General features: G+C 36.0%; 3 protein-coding genes across 6 annotated transcripts; 2 read left to right on the forward strand and 1 right to left on the reverse strand.

Annotated features, from left to right (window-relative positions):
• The first annotated feature begins 85 nt into the window (after nucleotides 1-85).
• Nucleotides 86-1765, forward strand: LOC124185134. The gene is made up of 4 exons (XM_046575569.1): nucleotides 86-373; nucleotides 467-585; nucleotides 691-778; nucleotides 866-1765. Exons 2-4 carry the CDS (start codon nucleotides 467-469, stop codon nucleotides 1046-1048), a joined length of 390 nt encoding a protein of 129 aa, XP_046431525.1. The 5' UTR covers nucleotides 86-373; the 3' UTR covers nucleotides 1049-1765.
• LOC124185125 lies at nucleotides 1244-20820 on the reverse strand. 2 transcript variants are annotated; one of them, XM_046575556.1, is made up of 16 exons: nucleotides 20269-20820; nucleotides 17990-18219; nucleotides 17129-17242; nucleotides 16045-16545; nucleotides 15620-15761; nucleotides 10661-15538; nucleotides 8898-8976; nucleotides 8502-8570; nucleotides 5382-5571; nucleotides 5041-5157; nucleotides 4783-4959; nucleotides 4496-4663; nucleotides 4273-4356; nucleotides 3361-3403; nucleotides 2981-3093; nucleotides 1244-2885 (listed from the first exon to the last, which is right to left on the reverse strand). In XM_046575556.1, exons 2-16 carry the CDS (start codon nucleotides 18125-18127, stop codon nucleotides 2745-2747), a joined length of 6954 nt encoding a protein of 2317 aa, XP_046431512.1. In that variant the 5' UTR covers nucleotides 18128-18219; nucleotides 20269-20820; the 3' UTR covers nucleotides 1244-2744. The 2 variants fall into 2 exon arrangements, with proteins under 2 accessions (XP_046431512.1, XP_046431511.1); XM_046575555.1 differs by having other exon boundaries at nucleotides 10661-15761.
• Nucleotides 20821-20966: 146 nt separating this feature from the next.
• LOC124185132 lies at nucleotides 20967-22819 on the forward strand. 3 transcript variants are annotated; one of them, XM_046575565.1, is made up of 5 exons: nucleotides 20967-21298; nucleotides 21499-21701; nucleotides 21863-21986; nucleotides 22115-22328; nucleotides 22644-22819. In XM_046575565.1, the coding sequence occupies exons 1-5, from the start codon at nucleotides 21245-21247 to the stop codon at nucleotides 22748-22750; spliced, it is 702 nt and encodes a 233-aa protein (XP_046431521.1). In that variant the 5' UTR covers nucleotides 20967-21244; the 3' UTR covers nucleotides 22751-22819. The 3 variants fall into 3 exon arrangements, with proteins under 3 accessions (XP_046431521.1, XP_046431522.1, XP_046431523.1); XM_046575566.1 differs by having other exon boundaries at nucleotides 20975-21298; nucleotides 22115-22316; XM_046575567.1 differs by having other exon boundaries at nucleotides 20975-21298; nucleotides 22148-22328.
• Nucleotides 22820-22992: the final 173 nt, after the last annotated feature.

The following is a 22992-nucleotide window of genomic DNA, read 5'->3' on the forward strand; positions in this document are numbered from 1 at the left end:
ACCTGCAATAAACCAAGTTTTTCTAAACCACACTTGATTCCTCATCATCTCAGCATGGAAACAAAGGAAACTAACTCTGTGTCTATTGTGGACGTACAGAACTTAGGAAGTTCAACATTTGAAAGGTGTTTAAGGTTCGTTGGATACGCATGCAATTAAAATTATCACATTATTTTCTTTTTAAAAAAAACAAAAAAAACGAAAAGTTTCTCACCATATAGTTCACGGTCCCGGAGCATCTAACAAGCGTGAACATTACAGGTTCGGTGACCGTGACAATTTCGGAGACAAAAGCGTTGCGAAACAGAGTTTCACAACAGTCACTTCCGAAGTCTTCTCAAAGAAAGTATCACAATCACATTATTACCCAAAGGTAATTAAACCATCCTTAATTTTCGCTCAAGTACAAATACAATTATTTATTGTCAATGTATATTCGTTTGACTTATATCTGCCTATCATTTAGATGACCTTCAAATCATTGTTGAACTTTGGGTCCTTCGGCCGAAATCCGACACAAGCAGTGGATCGTTATCACAGTGGACCAAGTGACTATGGACATTACGATCATGGCTGGGGTCACGGGTAAGCCATTGTGCACTGAACAGTATCAACTGTAAAGAATGTCGCAAGATTGGATTTAAATGCTTTGCTACTATTACTCGTACCATACATTCAGACATTTTTTAGGGGTCACAAAGGAAAGGGTGGCAGTGGCGGTGCTGCCTTAAGCGCGTTGACCTTACTTGCCTTTCTGTTTCTCATAAACGTAATGCAGGTAATGAAAAATAATGTTTACGGAATTATATTCAAGGGTAGGCACCTATCAATGCAAGCGTAAACTTAATTCAACATATTGTTTTAGCAATCACTTGATAGCAATAATGGAACAGCGACACCTGCCGTTGTGCGCGAAGGTGATCAAAGTGCAGCACCTCGTGCCAGGGGTGACCAAGCTTCAACGAATATTGTCATTAATGATTCAACACCGAGTATCAAGTACGTTCCGATAAAAACCAGTTTACAAGTCGTACAAAATAAAAATTAAGGAAGAGGATACCCGTTTCCCGTAATTCGAAGGAAGCGTGGATTCTTGATTTCACCGAAATCTTTTAACTTCCTTCCGATCTTGAAACAGGGAGAAGGTTGTTGCTTTACAAGTTAATTAAAAAATACTAATCAATACAACTGTGACAGTAATTAATCAATATACGAGAGAGCTTTGTTTTCCAACTCTGTATACTTAATCTTAATTTGTTTAAAACTTTTATTACATAAATGCAGTTACAGTTATCGTATAAATAACAGAACTATGTTTAAAATGATCTTGATGATGATAAACTGTGAACGTGCAAATTGTATCAAGCTTCCTATATTTTCGTACATACTGAATAGATGGAATAGGTTTGCAATCTAGATACTTACATACGTATTTTAAATGGAACTATCAAATGATAACTTTAATCACTGATTGGTAATTTTTATTTGTTGCATGATCAACAACCCGGAGAATCTTTTACAAAGATTCAACGATAAAAGTAATAGCAGTTAGCAACGATTTTAAATCTTACATAGATCAAACTGTTGCGTCAAATTTGTTAAAATTTAGAGTGAAACTAATTTGGGGTTTACGTTTTTACATTTGTCACACATTTAACCTATTACGAATTGATCTACATTGTACTCGATGGGTGTATCAGATTAGGAAGACAGAGTATTCCCGGATTCCTTATTTATAATATTTATATTCAAACTTCGGAGGGTACATCCGGATTAAAAAGCTTGTGACAGTAAAATAAGGTAGGAAAAAATACAAGCAAAGAAACATTAGATTATAACACGAATTATTAATAATTCGATACAACAAGTTTCATTATTTTCAACTTGCATCAACACATGATAATATAGGACAATACAATAGATATGAGTAGATCAACTATTTAATGTCATAATAAATATCTGATGAAAATTACGAATCCTGTTATATTTCTTTCAAAAACTCTGAAATACAGGCAGATCAAGAAGTTAAATCTAAGAAAGAATGGAAGGAATGAAGTAAAAAAGAAAAAAAACCATTCTGAATCGTTTAAAAAAAATAATCGATTCAAAAATATGCAGTCTTCTCATAGTACCTGCGATATTATTTTGATCCTGTGACACATTATTGAATTTGTGGTATCTGAACCACAGAATTCCTATAAAATAATTGGCTTTATTACCAAAAATTAAATCTCAGTGACTAAAAAATAGCGATATATTTCACAGCATTGAATTGAACGAAAAATTTTCGAAATAAAAAATTTAATCACACGAGATTGCACAAGCTTTGGCTCAACTTCTTTCGAAAAACTTTGATTTTGCTTACGATCTGCCATCCATCATCAGATATGTGTTTGCAAATCAGTGAAAATAAGTTCAAAAAAAACTAATGCATTGGACTACACAAATCTAACAGTAAAGCAAAAAATTCAGCTGAGTACGCTATGGAAAGTATAGGATATTCAATAAATAATCTATTTTTTATTGTGAGAATTATAGTGCAACTCTCCGTGGATTAACGGGTTTATCTTATAATTGAATCATTGGTACCTGCCAAACTCTTATTTTGTCTTCTGGTAAAATGTGTCATAATGAACTGCTTCGTCGTATTAAATTTGAATTAATATATTCAAAATTTATTACTTCCCTATTTAGGTGCAGTTACATCAATTGTTTTGCCTGGACGATCTGGGAACAAATTTGGGTCATATGTACTTGGTACGCGTAAGTGCGCTCTGTCCTTTGGTAGGATCCATCATTCGGTCCCAATTGGTGTGACCTACAACGAAACCAACTGCCCGCAATTTTTCTTGTTCTTTTCGTTCTTCCAAATCTGCCCATCGTACCTTTATCAGACAAAACAACGTCGCGTAATTACGTCCAAATGAATCATTGCGACAATAATCTGCTTCATTCATTTTTTAAAATCACGAAAACTCACTCTTTTTTTTCCTGACGTATCTTCCATGTTATAATAATCGGGCACCTGAAGGAAATCTTCCATTGTTTGAAGACGGTTTTCGTTTTTCTTTTTAGCTAAACCATCTAGACGATCTGCACAAAAATACCATAGCCGATTATCACTACTTGATTAATCAAATTTGTAACACAAAATTTTTTTCCTAATAATTCATCTTCAAATACAGGTCATACAGCTGAGCACAGATGATGATGCTCTTCAACGAACTTTTCGCATGTATGGTATACACTGGAATAAATTTAATAGGACAATTCCGTATTTTATGAGAAATGATTCCTCCAAGGACTGTATTTCGTGTTCCAATCAATAATCTAAGTTAAAAGTTTAAAATTCACACTCACCCAACTTATTGTCGGCATCCATCTGTTCCCACTTGCTGATTCCCTATATTTGATAGAGTAAACCGAAATGAAAAATCAGTAACACCATAAAAACACACTATGAGACATAAGACTGATCGGATATATGCAGAACCTTAGATTGATTCTAATAAATTCAAAGCCAACCGTGTGGTATTTTGTTGCACTTGTTTAGTATAGATAATAAATACCATTGGCCGCCTTGAACGTGTCAGAATCAATCTGAGGGGCTGTACATGTCAATTAAACCATAAAAACAGAATTAGAATTATCTTGATGAAATTGAAGAGATAACTAAAGAGACTTTACATGCCTCCAAAGGCAAAATATACAATTAGATAATTCCTATTCAGGAATATTTTATGAAGCCAAAGCTAGTAGCCAGAGTTAGCGACCAAACATGTTAAACTCTTTTTGAAAATAGAATAATGCAGTTCACTTTCATACTCTTAATTCTATAAAAGTATTGGAGTTTCGAGGTATTTCACAAAATTTTGATCTTCCGACTTCACTACCTTATTTGAATGAACATTACAAAATTTGGCTGCTAATTCTGGTTGCTAGCTTCAGCCTCGTGCATATTTTTTGTCACAGATATTTAAAAGTGCAATCAAAACTAGTATACTTTAAGTGTGATAATTTGAATATTCGAAAATTTGCTGATTTTGAAGTGTAAAGAATATAAGGCCAGGTCCAAAATTAAATATGAGATTCAAACGGAGTTTGAGATCAAATATTATGAGAATTCATAAAATATTTTGGAAATACTATATGAATTTTTATGCTGTTTCACATTTTCTTTCACGACAGCTATAAATTCAACATGTAAGCAAGATGAATGTTTCATAATAACTTCATTTTTTAGAAGAGATTTTAGTGTTCCGTTGGACTTACAACTTGTTCGTCTTGACTATCCTGACTATCATCATTTGCTTGGGTAGTATCCTCCGGTGATGGGTGGCTATCTTCCATATGAACCTAATAGATGTAAATTTGAGGCTCGTAAAAATTCTTTTATAATTATAATTGAAGATGGAATGCATAATTAAATTATTTAAACGAATGCGTATTTTAACTTGACTCTATATCTTAAACGAGTATAAAAAAAAAGTTAAACCTCATCGATTGCTTCTTCCTGGAGCATCCCATTAACATCCAGTTTCAAGTGGTGGTTAGGTGTTGGTTCAAAATAATCGACGATTTTATTAATTTCGTCCTCGGTGCGATTATGAATATTGCGCTTCAAGCAAATGTGTACATCCATTTCCATCTCACATACATACACCTGATTAGTTGAATAGACGATTTTAGTTATTTTTTTCGATTGATTTCATTCTATCTGTTTGTTCAAGCTCATGAAGACACATGAGATGACTCGCCAATTTTCAACTTAATATGATGTACCTGAAAGCCCTTGGTTTTAGCAAAGCTCCACATTTCCTCGTAATCAGAAATTTTTTCATTAATACAATCCAGAATAATGAAATTAAAGTAGCCGTCTGTGATATTCTTTTTAAATGCCTTGACAAGAGATGTCAAGTAACTGGGTTCCATTGCTTCTTCGTACTCATAGACCATTTCCTGTGAATATTAAAATTGAATTTTAAAAACAATATGTTAAGGTAAAATGAAAAATGACTCATAGACTAAATATATACATACCTTTGCAACTACTTTTTTGCCATTATCGTCCTTAGTTTCTTTCTCCTTTTCAACAAGGAAATAATCATCAAGGCTTAAAATTCTTGGAGCTGAACCTCCTTGCTCGACTTCTTTATCCTACAGAAATGTAAAAAAAATTACATAATCGATAAGCAGGTATAAATTGCCATGTATTCGAATTATGTAGCATATTTTTTAGACTGCAGAGATCCATATTGGGATAAGTATGCAATAACAGTCTACTGACAATATCCTTTGCATTCAAAATTGATGTTAAAACAAATTGTGCTTAAACTCAGTAACTGTAAAGGCACTAGTTTTACTATACATATGAAAATTACCTTGATGAGTTTAGCAACAAATGACTTCCCACTGCCTGGTGGCCCTCTTAAAATAATCACTATCTTGGGTGGCCTAGTCTGACGTCCAGGCTGGAATAAAATATCGTCAACCATGGTGTAGTTTGGCATTCTTGGCAGTTCCATTTTCGTGGAAGTTGTCTCCGCAGAATCATTTTTAGCCTCTGAAGTACTGGAACAAGGTGGAAGTTCTTGTGAGTAACTATTGTAGCGCTTACATACAATTTACAGAAACATTGGCATCTCCATTATACACTGAATTCACTTATCAACCTTGACCTTCAGGCTGTAAGAAAATTTAATACCAATAAGGAGAGGGTAATCGATTCACAATAGCAGAAAAATAAAATGTTTGCAATATACGATAGTCTTTTAATTCAAATGCCTTACTAGCACATAACTGTACTGCAGACATAAGATTACTACTAATTTTAAGACAAGCTATAAATTGAGCAGAAACTATGATAATGCTGGACAATGTCAGTGTTTCCATATTGAAATTTATTGCAGCATATTTAATTTAATGAAAAGTGCTCACTACAAGTACTAGTGTCGAGCAAAGGATTTTGTCAAGAACGCATCTGTATGATTCAGTCTCAGTAAAATGTTGGAATTTGATTTCGTTTCATAACTCTTACATCTAAACATATATCTCCACTGATGACAAGTTGATGTATTGTCATAATAGCATAAATTTGTTTATCGATATTTCTGTCACCGCTAAAAAAACACGCAGTAACGTAAAACCCATAACAGGCTTACAAAGTGTAGTACTTAACACATAAGTAGTCTTGAAATAGCTGGATCAGCGTAACTATTCCAAAGCATTTTGCAGTTTTCATTTGGAATTACTATGGCAAAAATAGCAACGTAATCTAGATGCCATAACGTTAGGTACTTCAAACAAATTTGGTCAACGGAGCTGAATCAATATTCCAAAATAAGGAATATTGTATTCTGTAAGCCATGAAGAAAGTAATGCACGGTGTACAACGAACGGTACTTCAGGAAAAGAAATACGCAAAGGAAACAGCATTTTTATTCTGCATGTACTGCAGAGAGTATGCACGAGGACGTCAATCACGAGAGTGCCTTGTGTGAGCACCATGTCTCGATGTGAATCAGATGTGAATACAGAAAAATAAGTATCTGATTTAAATAAGTTTCCTCATCTGTCTAGCAGTCTAATCCATTCATTTTCAGTAGAATAAGGCGCAAAGTATTTACTATCCATCAAATAGATGAATCAAATCATAAAATCTATTGCTAATTAGATTATAAACTAACTCAGGGTTCATTAAGTGAGCACGAATAAAAGTGTACAATTTGCAGATATGAGTAATGTAGTGCGATCACTAAAATATAATACAGGACCATGCACTAAGTGTAAATATTGAGAGTGGGGGTAACGCAGAGAGAGAGTTGTACAGGGTTATTTTGTTCACATATTTCATCACCAATGCGCAATCGCACCACGGTACATACAGTCTAGCTAAAAATCTATTATGATCATAGCGATTGTGTGCAGTGCTACTCACGGACTGCTCACTAATATATGCATAATATTTTTTGATTTGACTGTATGAAAGAAAGATAGAACACCTCCCAGATGGCTCTCTCTCGACACGCTCTGATGACTGATGGTGCGTGTTCCAGTATTTTTATACTTCAGTGATTGCCGTACACTGTTCAATCCAAAAATTTTAGAATGATCCCAACTACAGTTTAATATCAATCTTTCCTGTAGAAAAGGTCACATTTATGAATATTAAATTTAATAGATGATATGACAACAACACGTTACGTTGTACGCAAATGTTACTGATAATATCATTAAGATCGTATTAAACTGTAGGTGGATTGATTCTAAACTTTTTGTTCATCAAACAGTACATCAGACTACTGAACAGACAAACTTTTACAGTAATTGTCATCTGCTCCCAACAAACTAAATTATACCAAATTCAAAACCATTAACAGGGTAGATGCTTGATAACTTGATACTGGTTGCGCGAAATTCTGAGGCAACTTTTGAGGCAAACGAATGTATACGTTTGCAAATGTCTCAGTGCCAACACAAAGCCAATTCGTAGAAGGCATTGATCAACTTGCCTGTTCCAAAAATTACGTGAAAGCAATGGCAAGTTGTCAAGCTTGAACCACATACGTAAATTATTTTTGTGCACAAAAACGAATGTATGTCAGTCATGGGAAACTATACCAATAGCTACAGACTTCAGATCATTTTTGTGAGGCGACAAATATTAAAGAGAAGCAAGTCACCAATAAAATCCTAAGAATTAAATAATTATGTTTCGCGTTATTCTTAATCGTAAATTGCATGCAGCTGATTGCATCAATTGTCCACTAACACAAGATAGTCAGCTCTTAGATGCAGGCCAGGAAATAGCTTTATTGCAAATCACAACAAAGTTTCAAGATGCCAATCATATAATTTTAGGTGGTACAGGAAATACGAAGTAACGGTGGCAATTTTTTGAATAGAAGCGATCAGCTGTTGCCTACTAATCGCAACATCGAGTCGCAAACAATGTCCTCATGGTTTAATGCATAGGACTAACTTCGTACAATTTCTTCCAGTGTATAGTGTACAAGAAATTTTTCTAAGAAGATCTCTGATTTTATATACAACGATACACAAGTCCTACAACACTCGTTGCAAAGATATTTTAGCAAGGTCAAAAAGAAGTCTCTCACGAGAACTATGAAATCTCTTCAAAATATTTCTGTGATAAGCTTCGGAGAACTCCTGTTTGATTGTATATACACTCAAAAAGATCTTCTTAAGAAAATCTATGACCTCATAAATATTATGTTCACTGTGAATCTTTATTTATCACCAACCCTCAAAAATTACTCAAAATATGTGGCTATTGATTCCTGTATGTCTGATCAAATGTGTTTGCCCATACACAGTCGTGTATAACCATTCTAAAAAAATCACTGCATTCAAATTCTGTGAATGCTGAAGCTAAACGCTGCTTCCATTCATTCTCATGGCTCATGCGCACAATCATAAACTTTGATATTATAATCATATCTGTTAATAAATATAATAATAGTGACAGGAGAGCTGCATACCTGGTTTCCTGAGAAGTATTAGCGTTGCTTTTACTCTGATGCTCCGGATGACTTATGTTGCCCTTAGATCTATTGGAATTCAGATATGTTCAAACAGAAATTTTTTCACAATACAGACTTTGTAAAACAAGAATTATTCTCTAAATCTAGAGAGCAGGTTTCAGCTTGTGATAATCACACTATAGTGCAGGTACCTCGAAATCATTAAGCTTTAACAGTGAGAATGTAATATTCTATATTAACACGCGTAACGTAATACTGGTATCACGATCCATCAAGCAAATTTTGAAAAATTCACTTCTCAATATATTCGTTAAATAATATGTGAAGACTAATCGCTTGGTAACTAAATAAGTAATTGCGTCCTCAGTAACAGGTGCTCTTTGATCAAATTACCTGTCGTCATCTCTGTTGCATTCTTTATTTTGTTCGACTTTCATTCGGTCATTTCTGTCACTTGTGTCTCGATTTTTATCTACAAGTGGAATAAACAATTAGTTCGTGAATTTAAAAAAAGAGTCTACCATAAAAAAACGACAGCTACAATTAATTTTACAATACTAGTCAAGTGATAATCATAAATTGATTTTGCACACTTTAGAAATATCATATTTTGCTAATTTAATTCCAAACAGTCAGTACATGTCATGCGCCCTTAAGGGAGGGTTCTATTCACCAAAGCAGCTACAAGAAGCATAAGCCGCAGGTAGTCGGCGATTTTTTTTCTAAGTGTATTTTTGCACTCTGCAAATCATGCCATAAAGTTCGATGAGATAAAAAAATATTGGAACCCAGCCGATTTTCTATGTTCGACACAGAGAAAGATATCAAAAATCTGGAACGATTGTTTGCTTGAAATAGTGAACTGAATGCGCACCCCAAATTTCAGTCATAAATATTGAAAACTGGAGGAGGAGATACACTTTGAAGGATCAAAAATGTCGTTTTTTGAATATTTTGTAATATTACTTCTCTTTTTGTAAACTGTAGCCAATTTCATGTAGAAAAGGTCCTATAATGTCAGTACTTACTGTAAATAGTCTCAGAGATATATGTTTACTCCATTGAATCCAATGCAATACTTGTACCTATAGTAAACACTGTTTACTTACACAATTTTCAATATGCGGTGCAAAAAAAAATGTCAGTTGGTCCACTAAAACTTTCGTATCAATTTTGAAATTATCTTAAAGAATGAGAAAAATTTCAAACTAAAAGTTGAATTTAAAAGTAACATTTATTATTCATTATATCAAATCATAAACGTGTTGAAATGATACAAATACCGAGACACATGAATTTGAAATAAATGAAAATTGAAGTAAATAAAGTACCTTTCTTTCTTAGTCTTTCCTCACAAGATGAAAAAAACGATTTATAAGGCGTAATTGCAAAATCTATTAGTGAAAACCCATACCTCCGAAACTTTTCACAGTAAGTACTAACATTGTACGACGTTTTTTTACATAAAATTGATTATCGTCTACAAGTAAAAGCAACATTAAAAAATCTTCAAAGAGCAACATTATCGACCCTTCAAAGTGCATCTGCTCCTACGGTGTTAAATATTGTTGGCTGAAATTTGGGGTGCACATTCAGCTTACTATTCCAAACAAATAGTCATTTCAGATTTTTAATATCTTGCTTCAAGTCGAATGTAGAAAACCAAAGAGATTTAAATATTTTTTTACCACTTACAACTATATGACATATTTTTGAAGCACAAAAATACGCTTAAGAAAAAATCGACAGCCATCTACGAAATTTGGTTTATGTACCTGGTTTGGTTGATGGAACCCTCCTTTAGATATTCTGCAAAATCAGGAGTAAGCTATGGCCAATAATTTTTATTGTAGTAGACTAGGTCTGAGAAGGTACTTTTCAATCTCGTAAATACTTACTTACTGAGCCAATCTACAGTGCTTGCTTCTTTATAGGCTCACAAAGTAAATACATACTTCCTTAATAATACTTTCTTAGCCAGTCTACTAATTGTAAATAACAAATGTGATACACGTTATTTGAAAGAAATGAAAAACAAAAATGATATTGAATTTCATATAAGCAATAAGTTTAATTCCTATAACTTCACGTTTGAAACAATCAGAATAAAAACTGAGATGATTGGTACAAAAAATATAACAAATAAGCTGAAATACCTCTACGATCACTTCCATCTTTCGATGAACGGTCTTCTCGATCGACATTACGTCCATATTCACGATCTCTATCATCGCGATCTCTATCATCCCGATCTCTGTCATCACGGCCTCGGCCCTTGTCACGTTCGTGGTCACGTTCCTTGCGCTCTTCCCTGTTATCTCTGTCTCTCCTAGCTCTTAAGTCTCTATCTGATGGTCTTCGATCATCGCATTCAAACGATCTTCTGTCTGGCCTGGACCAATCACGTTCTCTTGAATGTGGTTTATCAAATTTGAAATCATCTCGTAAGTTTCCACGACCTTTCCATTCATGTTCCCGTGCATATAATCTTAATCTTTCGTCATATTCTTTCAAACTTTGTTCGGTTTCCTCCCAGTGCTGAAAATCTTTTCGTGGTATTATTTCATGTTCAGGCACCACAGGTTTTAAATTACCATGACCATAATCAAATGTCTCAACGGGAGTTATGTACTCATGTACGACAGCTTTCGTTAGGTGGCCGTAATCTATAACTTTTTCAGGAATTATTTCAGTGATCATCTTATTTACTGCACTTCCACCATGGTTATAATTAAATTGTTTCCCAACACGAAATTCATCAATGCCTGAACCATGTGGTGGTCTTCGGCGATCATCATGATCACTCAATCTATCACGAAATCCTGAGTCAAACTGTGAGTTATTTTTATTTTCACGTAAGGTAGGATCAAACCCTAATTTCTGTTCACGGCCACGTGTCATGTTGGAATCTGAACTTCCTTGTCCATCTAGCACAAATGGAGGTCTTTGTTCTAGAACGTTGTCTTCCATTCTTTGATCAAAATTACTTGACCCACCCTGCACACCAGGAATTTTTTCCAAACCTCTCAGACCACCTTGGATGAATGGTCGTTGCTCTGGACCTTCTTGAGAATGTAGTGGATTTAACGATGATCCACCATGCCGAATGAGTGATCTTAGTTCATTATTCATTTGTCCTCCTTGCGTGAAAGGCAAACTTTGTCCTCCATCACCTGGAATATCTTTTTCGAATGATGATCTCCGTTCCATTACTCCTTGGGCAAATGGAGTTCTGTGGTCCAAGCCTGTAGGTCTACTCTGTGGTAATACTACACCTGGACCAAACTTAGGCCTTTGATCCATTGTAATGCGCACCGTCGGATCAGACTCACCAATTCCAGATATTCTCCTATCAACAGTTTTGCTCTCATCCATATTAATACTGCTTGACTCAAAGCCCTTACTACTCTGATTAGGAATATTGCTAGATGCATTTGGTAGATCAAATTTTGGCTGTTTATCAAATTGAAGTCCCAAAAGAGATGGAATCGCTGGTCTTTGACCAACATTTGAACCTCGTAACCCAAAGCTTCCCTCATTTGGCCCTCGCGGCCTAAACTGTCCGTCATTGGAGTCTCTGGACATTGCAAATGGCGGATTCATTGGTCGTTGACTAAATGGTCCACCACCTGGCCCTCTTGGTCCAGAAAAACCGCGTCCGATTGGACCAAATTGCTCAGTAGTTAAGCGACCTCCTAGTAAACTATCATTTGGACCTCTTTGATTAGAGGCATTAAACTGATTGTCATGGATACCTTTCGAACCAAATTGCTCTGAAGCTCTTGATCTAAACTGACTATCACCTAATCCTTTAGGTCCAAAGGGCCCTTCATTCAGATTTCGTGGGCCAAACTGAGTATCATTTAGACCCCTTGGACCAAACTGAGCGTCATTTGGACCTCTTGGACCAAACTGAGTGTCGTTCGGTCCTCTTGACCCAAACACAGCGTCGTTCGGACCTCTCGGACCAAACTGAGCATCATTTGGGCCTCTTGGGCCAAACTGAGTATCATTCGGCCCGCGTGGACCAAACTGAGCATCGTTTGGACCTCTTGGACCAAAATGAATATTATTTGAACCTCTTGGACCAAAGAGAATGTCGTTTGGACCTCTCGGGCGAAACTGAGTATCACTCGAACCTCTTAAGCCAAACGGGAGACCTCGTGGCCCAAATTGTCTATCAATAGGAGCTCTGAATTCGAAACGATTTACATTTGGACCCCTAGGTCCGAACTGATCAATGTTAGGGCCTCCGGGCCTGAATGGACCACTTGATGAACCCGGACCATCAAAAAATAAAGGATTCGGTCCTCGTGGTGGGATCAAGGGTGGTGGTATAGGACCGGATGAGTTGGCACTTGAGTCACGATTTGTTTCACTTGATCTGAATGCTGGCATATTTGGTGTTTCTGTTAAAGGTCCTAGATTAGGAAGTTCTGGCGGGGGTTCCATATTCAAATCTTCAGGTTTCGGATCATTTTCACCCATGAAAGGTAAAGCATTTCGATCTTTTCCATCAGTATTTACCTCATCAAGTGCCATCATAGGCTTGTCAGTGTCACCTTTTGATTGGTCTTGATCCTTGTTATCACTTTCCTGATCAATGTTCTTAGAAGGAGATTTTGCTGCTTTTTCCACATCTTCATTATTTGAACGCTCCGAATTTGTTACAAGACCACTATTCTGACTGGCAGAATTATTATTGGTACCACCATTTACATTGTCATTTAAATTCTGTTCTGAGAATTGAGTATCCAACCACGGTGGTTTTTCCAGTGGTAAAATATTGCACGGAGGCTCAAGTTGCAAAATTTTATCCTTTTCCAAAGCATTATTTCCTTGCTCAGAAGTATTCAATCTACAAATGAGTTCAGCCTGCTCATTGGAGGCTCTACCTTTATCCCGATGATCAAAATTTTCTTTGTCCTTTGAACTCAAATTTACTGACTGATCGCCTGCTGTTTCATCATTTCTAGTTCCACGTTCCAGATCTTCTTGCCCTCGAGGTCCAAATTTGCCTTGACTTCTCGGAGGACCAAATTCATTTCCAGAAATACCAAATTCATTTCTAGGAGGACCAAATTCATTTCTGGAAGGGGCAAATTCATTTCTGGGTAAGCTAAATTCAGCCTTGGGAGGAGCAAATTCATTTCTCGGCGGACCGAATTCATTTCTTGAGGGTGCAAACTCTTCTCTGGGTTTCAACTTATCCAGGCTGGAACTTCCGAAGGCACCAAATTCTATACCTCTAGAAGACTGTGGACCGAAGTTGTTATTACTATGCAGTGTTCCCATACTTCTAGGACCAAAATCTCCTGGTCCACGAGACATCAAATTTTCGGAGCCTCTGTGTCCTAGCCCAAGATTTTTTGTTCCCATATCCCCAAGATTTCTCGATGTGTATGGTAATTCTCCTGTAATCTTCTTAAAGCTCTCGCTCAGTGAACCAAGACTGTTTTGTCTAACAGGATTAAATACATCATCCCTTGGCTTGAAAACATCCATAGCAGCCCGTCGTTTTTCCATAAGTTTTCTCAGTTCTGGTGTGATATTATCAGAAGCTTCAAATGGCCTGACGTTTTTGTTCGATCCTCTAGAATTATCTCCAAAACTATCACGCCGGTTGTCATTCACATAACTAAGATCTTTAGAGTCAAAAGGATCAGAAATATCTAATCGATCATTTCGGTTAAAACGTTCGTTTCCTGGGCCTAAATTATCACGTCCAAAGGTAGAATTTTTATTGAAATTGTCCCTATCATTAAATCGGTTACTTCCAGATTCAAATCTTTCATTGCCCAAGCTTAGACGATCATTACTAGACCCCCGAAGGCTATTACCAGAGCTGAAACGATCTAATCCAGTTCCAAATCGGTCTTTAGATAGTGCTCTAAACTGATCGCCAAGTGAACTAGACCCAAAACGATCATTATTCGACGAAAACCGATCAACATCTGATCCGAAACGATCATTCTTCGCTGAGAATCGATCAATATCTAATCCAAAACGATCGTTACTCGATCCAAAACGATCACTTCCCAGACCAAAGTTGCTATCATCATGTCCACTACGATTAACTCCTGGACCAATGCGGTCATGGCGGCTGAATCTGTCACTATTGGGAGCAAAAGTATCATTATCTCTTGCAAAACGATTGATTCCTGAATCTCGATCTTGAGTGATGCTGAAACGGTTTTTTCCTGAATCTCGATCTTCACTGTTTCCAAAGCAGTCATTTTCCTGTCGTCGTTGATTTCCTGGACCACTATGATCATTAGTACTGAAGTCGCTACCTGGTCTGGTTGTACCAAATCGATCGGCTGGTTGATTATAACGCTCATTGTCAGATCCAAATTGGTTACCTCCGAGACGATTACTTATGCCAAATTCACTTTTTTGTGTGTCTCGATCGTAAGGCTTGTTTCTAGTTGAGAATTGACTTCCTAAAGTAGTGCGGTCACTCATAGTAAAACGATCACCTTTTTCATCAGTACGATTAGTGACAGATTGGAAATTATCAGTGCTTTGAGAAAATTGTTCATTACCCCCAAAACCATCTTTTTTGTCACCACTCGGATCGAATAACAGCGGAGGTCTATCATGGATATTACGATCATTTTGTTTCAATCCTGAGTCCAACATTTGCCTTGAATCATTAGCTCCAAACCCTGGTGGTGGTTGAGAAAAATTCACGCTTGAATTCCCCAGATTTGGAGGAGGCAGAGAAAAATCATTTCCAACTCCTTGGCTTACTTGGGGTAATTGGGGAACTTGAGTAGACTGTCCAGCAATAGGGGGACCAGCTATTCCAGGCAGAAATTGGAAACCACCGTAACTTGGGGCTGTTATATTTGCATTATATTGAGCAGCCCATTGCTGCGCAGCCCATGCAGCATGTGTCATATTGCTTGTCATCGTTGGAGCAATCATTCCAAGTGGCTGCGACATAGCATGTTGCTGTGTTGAAGGTGCTACAGTCCTCGTGTTACCTGGTAACTTTGAAGAATTTTCTGCATCCTGCTTCCCAGTCAGCCCTAAGGTTTTACCAATTCCTAGTAAATTATTAATCAAACCCTGATTTTCGCTGCTTGATAAGATGTTTAATATCTTGTCACCTCCAGGAATATTTTTCGTTTTCTCAGAATCTACCTTCGATGTCAGCTTCTGTTGTTCACGTTTCTTACGCATTTGCTCTCGACGTTCGATTAGCTTTTCCCGCCATGATGTCCACTTTGCTTCATACTGCTTATATTGTGTCTGAAAAGAAAGGATTATTTTAGTTTATTAAATTGTAGAATAAACATGTTTCTAAAACTTAAATCAATCACACAGTCTGTCAAAAATAAATTCTATTCAAACATAAATTCAATCATTAAACTGTTTAGGATATACTATACTGGCATGATCATAAATCGGATTGATTAATGATGAAATTTATTCTATTTTATCTTACAATACACGAGATGAATTTGGCAGACTAATTGTCAATGTAAAATAATTCTTAAATAATGCAGTATAAGTGGTTTAGACAATCACCTACCTTATCAGGGTGATTTGCATTCTGTTGTTTCCACTTATTGAATTGTTCTTCCCATTGTTTAAACTGAGCATCAAATGTTTTCTCCGCTTCTGTCAACTCTTCGTCTTCAAGTTTGGTCTTTTTAGCACTACCAAAATCATCTGACGTATTAATAGCTCGTTTCTCACCTGACAAATTAACACCCTGTGGTTCTTGGGGGTTTGGCAATGGTGGGGGTGGTTGCCCTGGGGGTAAAGGTGGTGCTTGTGAATAATTTGTAGTATTCATGGCGCTATAATCAGAGTTTTGTGTTTTAGCTGGAAATAATGGAAGATTGTTTTGATGTGGAGGAGGCATATTCGCATATTGGAATGGTTTATTGTTATCTGGTGGTAAAGGAGGTTTTGCATGTTCTTCTTTAGGAAGAGGAGGGAGAGGCTGTGAACTTGGCAGTGGCGGCGCCTGTGTTACATTTGGCAGGGTTAAACCCTGAGCCGATAACTGCTTCATTGTCTCTTGATACTGAAACAAATCCAACCATTATCAAAGTTATTAAGTATAAAATGAAGCCTCACACTCATAGTTACATATTCATACATTCTTATCAAATATTTGAAACTCTAAATCCGTGTGATCATTAACACAAAATGCAGTCCTTTGAAATTTTGCTATTTATGTTGCATATTTGTATTGTATATGTGTAAGCTAATTTATTGACAAATAGATACGGAATAAAATTATAAAGGTATAATTATAAAGGTATAGTTCTAATCAGGTCTATTTAAAAAATCTTCCCCGGTTATCAAATTTATTTTTTTTCAGACATCTAATAACAAATGAGCTTAAATGATGGGTTTTTGAAATTTTTTATAATTTAGACTTCATGATTATGAAACTTAAAACTAGTTGCTCTGTTAAAAAAGAACTATGAATATTTAGAAATCTCCAAGGCAACTTTACTAAAAAAAAATCCATGCTATATGAAGATCTACCCCCTTCAAACTAATGAATTTTCATCTATAGCTAACAATCTAGTTGAATGAAAATTTCAGATCTTCCTATTCAATATGATGTGTGAAAAATTATTCAACAAAATTATCCTTACCTTTTCACCATATTGTGCTTGCCATTGTTGAAATTGCTGTTGCCACTGCTGCCACTGGGTCCAATTTTGCTGCTGAGCAGCGGCCCATTGTTCAGCAGTATAGCCACTTGGAGCCTGATTAAGGTTTTTCGATGAATTACACGTGATCAAAAATTAACAGTGAATCTGTGGCGGATTAATATGTCTCAAGATAATTGTTAAGTGGTTCAAATAAAGGGAACCTTAAAGGCTTAATAAGATGATATGACAACGTATTTCCAACACAGTAAGCTCTGTTGGATATGCGATTTTTTCAAAAAAAAAAAAAAGGTATTGTGCACAGACTGAACGACGACTTAAATAATTATTCTATGACAAAAACAGTAATCAAGTCTTTGTTGTGAAAGTAGTATGTCCCGATGAAAAATTTGTGTAACGTGATTTCATTACAGCATATTACGAAATTCTTTAAACATTACTTATGTGTAAATCAACATCTGCGAAAGCCAACATTGACAGTCAGATCTTGTGTTCGAAACAGTTCAATGTTGGCGTCACATGTGACTTGATTAGTGGTGACCTTTTCTGAAAACCTCCTCGAACACAAGAGCTGATTATAAACACCAGTTTAGGAGCTTGTTTATCATAGCCGGGACAGAAAAGTGTATCGGTTTCAAAAAGTTTCACTTTGCTTGAAGAATGCCTGATCTTCATATGTTATCAATTATTGCTAATCCTTGATATGAGTATATCTGTGCAATATTTCTAATGACTTTTAATATATTTAAGTTCGAACACTATTTGGGTTTTTATTTCTGAATAAATAGGGCAAGTAGAAGTAAATTTGTCAAATCTCAGGCATAACTGAGATAATATACTTACTGGCTGATTATAATATTGCATATAGGACTGCATCATAGCCATAGGATCTGCTCCTGGTGCAGTGAAGCCAGCTGGTGTGGGAGGCATTGGTGCTGACATGGCACCAGCCGGCATTTGCCATTGGTTCCAATTTTGCATTTTGAAACCCTCTGTCTTTTTAGCATTTGCTTTGACAAGCTTGCTACTTGACTTGCATGTCGACTTTTAAACCGCAGTTTTCCGTTTGGATGCTATTTTATGGTAGGAGAAAAGGCTTGTTACAAAATTACATACAACAGTGTGTACGATTAATCACATATTAGCGTCATAAATCAAATAGGTTTTCCCATAAAAGCTCTCAACCAACAAAAGTCTTTATAGGTCGTAAAATGTTACGTATCTAGATTTGTCAACATATATATGTATTGTTAAATAAATACTGAATCCATAAACACAAAACTTCATTCAAGAAATTCCAAACAACCAAACAAACCCAGGATCCCCATGGATGACACTTTGAACAAAACTCAAAGCATCTGCATGACGTAAATATGCTGTTGATTCAATTATTTAACGCTACTACTATCCAATCGGTAATTACACATTTCCAAATCATTACGCTGATCTCCTGCACAGAGAAGACATTATTCAAGTACCATTTCACAGAAACTTGAATGAAATATAAAATAGGACACGACCTATTCAATATTTCACATGAATTTCAGTTTAAACGTACGAATTATCAACTTGAGTGCCTTATAAAAAGGTAAGATGTTCAGATATCACACATCCACATAAATTATCCATTTAAAATATTTTTTGATCAAAAATTTACATGTACGACATTCACACATAAAAATCACTGCAATTGTGAGATATCGATTAAGCGATAAACCAACAGGCTATCCTGACTGGTTGTATAATATCATCAAAACAAACTGTGCATGACGGGTTATTTTGCATGTCAATATGCTTCTCAATTTCACGACTATAAATAATGCTAGATAGCTAAATATTGCAGCGCTGAATAATGTGTACCAGACAGCCAAAGAGGCCTGCAGGCAACAAAACTATGATGAAAAATGAACTTCACGTATCCATTTCTCATAAAATTGATAATTTTTGTCACATAATAGCGCATGCATATTTAAAATTAATCATCGACAATGCATTGCTGATTGTACGTACAGACACTTGGGTTGATTCTGACACATTGAAGGCCACTGTTGGCGTTCATTTTGCATGTTAGACAAGCGGTAGCAAACTAAACAGTGGCCTGAAGTGTGTCAGAATCTATCCAAGGGTCCCCTGACATATGATCCATTAATATTGATAAATATTTTAAACGAAACGTCAGCGCCAATGTCGCTCGAAATCAGTAATCATCTAATAAAGTACATAATTCAATTAATCTTACATTATGAAGGCATAATTAAAGTGATGGTATAAAGGGCTAATGGGTTTTTCAAATTTTAATTTTATGCTATATAGCACATTTAAATCAATGGAGATAACTTATCACAAGTATAAAATATATGAGGAAACAAACTCTGGGATGTTTATCGTGCCGGTATGAATATTTCTGGTGAAATTTCAACAACATGTAGTATTTAGCAAGAAATACTACATTATGCATAGGCTTTGTTTTTGCGCAGTATAGGCGCTAAGCTGCCATGTTACTGCGATTTTCAACTGACGTAATACAAACATGAGTTAGACCGATATTTTCCATGTACTGTCTGTGTATCAAAAAGGAATACATATCAGTTGCAACTGCAGGTACCTAATTTTAAATACCTAAAAGAAAAACCGCAAGTAAACTGTGTTAATCAAATTTATAACTCCATAAGAGGGCGGGATCAATGCTGTAACCATCCTATGAATTCTCAGACACTGATTTTTCAACGTATGAGATTTTTTTCATCTATCTAAAAGTAGGATAAACCACATTCGGGGAATTGATCAATACGACGAGAGAACTTGTAACAGATTGGAAAAGGAATTAGGTAAACTGTGTAATTATTCAGTGTACTTCGCGGACATGTTCGTGGTAGGGAGCAATAACCGTAGTGTTTAAACATTTTTCTATAGTGGAGTAACGGTCGTTCTCTTTTTCAGAAACTGTGAACACGAGGTGATGAATTTCCTCCATAAATGAAACCGATAATATGGTTTCAGATACGAGTAACGACATTCAAGATTCTTCCCAAAATTTTTTTACCCATCTCGAAGTCTCGGCGAACAAGATTTATTGTTGAAGTTTACAATTAAGCTAATAAATGTCCAGCTTTGTTACTCACAATTAATCCCAGTTGAACGTAGTTGATACAGGATAAAAGATTATCACGTTTCCCGTCACAGCACTTATGCAAAAAATCAAAAACCACAGCACTTGTAACAATCCCAAGAAAACTGTACTACAAACATGGCTACGCAGGTTGCTGTGGGTTGGTCGGTTGCAGCTAGCTGTCTGCAATGGTGGTGGGGTAGTTTTCACTCGTCGGATAACGATACCACAACTTCACACGTCCCAAGAAGACTGGATATCAGAAGACCGAACTCCTATCCAAGCCGGTAGTTTGAGGTGGGCCAATATATGGCAGCCGTATGACGTCGCTACTAAGCGAGGTGTACCAGCCCCATCCGATACTGCGCATCTCCTCCGAAAAGCAAACTCGGGCCAAATTTCAGCGCACGGTTCGCTAGTATGTACAATGCATGAGCGGTTTTGAAGCAGTTCTCTGAACGATAGAAGATCATAATTCTCCCGTCCTCTCTGTCACTCTCACCAATGAAGTGGGGGCCACAAAAGGAGTAGTAGCTCCAAGAAGGCTAGAGAGTAGCTCCAGTAGTATACACCATGAGTAGTATGTATGCTCTAAGGCCGTTACACGATTGGAGCTGAGACCGATCGGCGCGTAATGGCTGCGCAGACGGAACTACTTACCGAATTGCCATTGCCCACGACGTCAGGCGTATTATTTCAAACCAGGTTCTAGGCCAGGTTCACTGATTAACTCAATGATTTACGAACAGTTTCTGAGCTAATTGATCATTAAAATTACAATAAACAGGTTAAAATGAGTACGCAATGATTTGGACTAACAGAGGCATAAGTCCTAGCTAAGTGTTAGATAAATTATATTGACTGTTTTGCCAGATACCTCGCAATACGTCACATCATGTATTATGCTTCTAACCTAAACTTACTGTTTCGTACGAACGTGATTTTTTGCCGGTAACTCCATTTGTAACATTAAATTATCCAACGAAAAAATGGCATGCCGTCAAGTGTTGAAAGCTATCATCAGAAGAACATGGCCTATAATGGTATCGTATTTTGAACTTTCAAGCTGCAGTCGAGACTTCCTAATTAAAGTCGTAAATTGAATATTATCACAGACTTGAACAATGTTATAAGAATTCTCAGCCAAAAAGATTTTCAAAATTTAGTTTCAAGATCTTCCATGACGCAGTCCAACTGTGTCCCCAAATAACATTGCCTGCATCTTTTAATATCCTATTTTTAGTATGCCTCGACAACATTGTTCGTTAACAGTACATCAACACAAAAACCATGTGCGGATCAAAAGCTAACTCTGGAGCCACCTGATTCTAAAACATTGTCCTACGATTATATGATAAAACAGTCGACAATAGACGCGGTAAACACGGCCTCACAAGTATTGACAGTTACATATTCTGCAATTGAATCGACAAGTAGAGATTATAGGTAAGATGCCAGTGAATTATAAAATTATAGCAATGTTACTACTCTGTAAACATGGTATATTAACAGCCATCAGGAACTTAGATTTAATAAGTAACTAATAATAATCAATAGAATATGGGTATGGAAATTCTACTCATGGTTTCATATTAAAAATTCAACAGAAATATGTTGACTAAATTGATCGTCCTCGTAAGAGAAACTTTAACTTATGAAGTGTGTGATTCACATTGGGATATGATTGTGGAAGTGCGAGCTGAGGTTCAACTTAAAAAGGAAATTCTTACAGTGAGAATATTTTCAATTATTCAACACTATTCTCATTAGTTACACCAAAATTTGAAAGATCTGGTTGGGAAGAGTTTACAATTTCCAAGTTAGGAAAAGTTTCAATAAGATCTTCTCATAAATTTTAGAAACTGATTGGCTTTATGGATTATGTTCACAAGATGGCTGTTGCTGCATCTGAAACAACATATCTAGCAGGCATGGATAATCTATCGACAACACTGTGCCAAAGAATTGATGATGCCTTGATAAATATGCAAAAAGAAATTGATCTCAACAAAGTACTGGAAGAAGAATACTGCCGAGTTCAACAACAGTGTATAATCAAATGTAGAGAACGATGTGAACATCAAGTTATTAAAACTAAAACCTGAAATTCAATTTTTAGCTTTTGACTTTTAATTAACATAATTCTAATTATCCATATTATGTACCTTAGAGCATCATTGTGACATTGAGAGTTGTTCTATTATCACAAGCTGTACTTGGTTCTATTTATTTAATTCCCAAATATTTCATACCTTTTCATTGCAAAAAATTTAATCAATGCTATTAATGAGTTCATCATTGTGATGCATGACTAATTGAAATAGATCAATTAACTTAATCGCATGTTCCTTTACTAATTTCTCTGTTCTATTATCATTTCTATTACAGCTACGAAAGAAGACGTTTGGCAAAACCAGCAAGAGAGTCCGATTTCTACACCAACGCTCAATCCAGATTTAGACATGGATGAAATAGTTAATTCCATTGATCCTTAGCTTTTATAGTTGTATTAGTACGTATTGTTATAACATTTTTAATAAATATATACTGATATTATACGTCTATGTTTCTGTCATATTCTGTAGCACTGGCAAATTATTTTTGTAATGACAGCAGAACTTGTGATCTGCACGTCATTAGGATAAAATGATAATTTAGTGAAGCATTTTATAGTGTTATTAATTTAATTTGAGGCATTTGCTGCCCTAAAGAAGTGTCAGTTGAACTTTAATAAATT

Source organism: Neodiprion fabricii, chromosome 6 (genome assembly GCF_021155785.1).
Source record: "Neodiprion fabricii isolate iyNeoFabr1 chromosome 6, iyNeoFabr1.1, whole genome shotgun sequence".
In the NCBI taxonomy this organism is placed as follows: domain Eukaryota; kingdom Metazoa; phylum Arthropoda; class Insecta; order Hymenoptera; family Diprionidae; genus Neodiprion; species Neodiprion fabricii.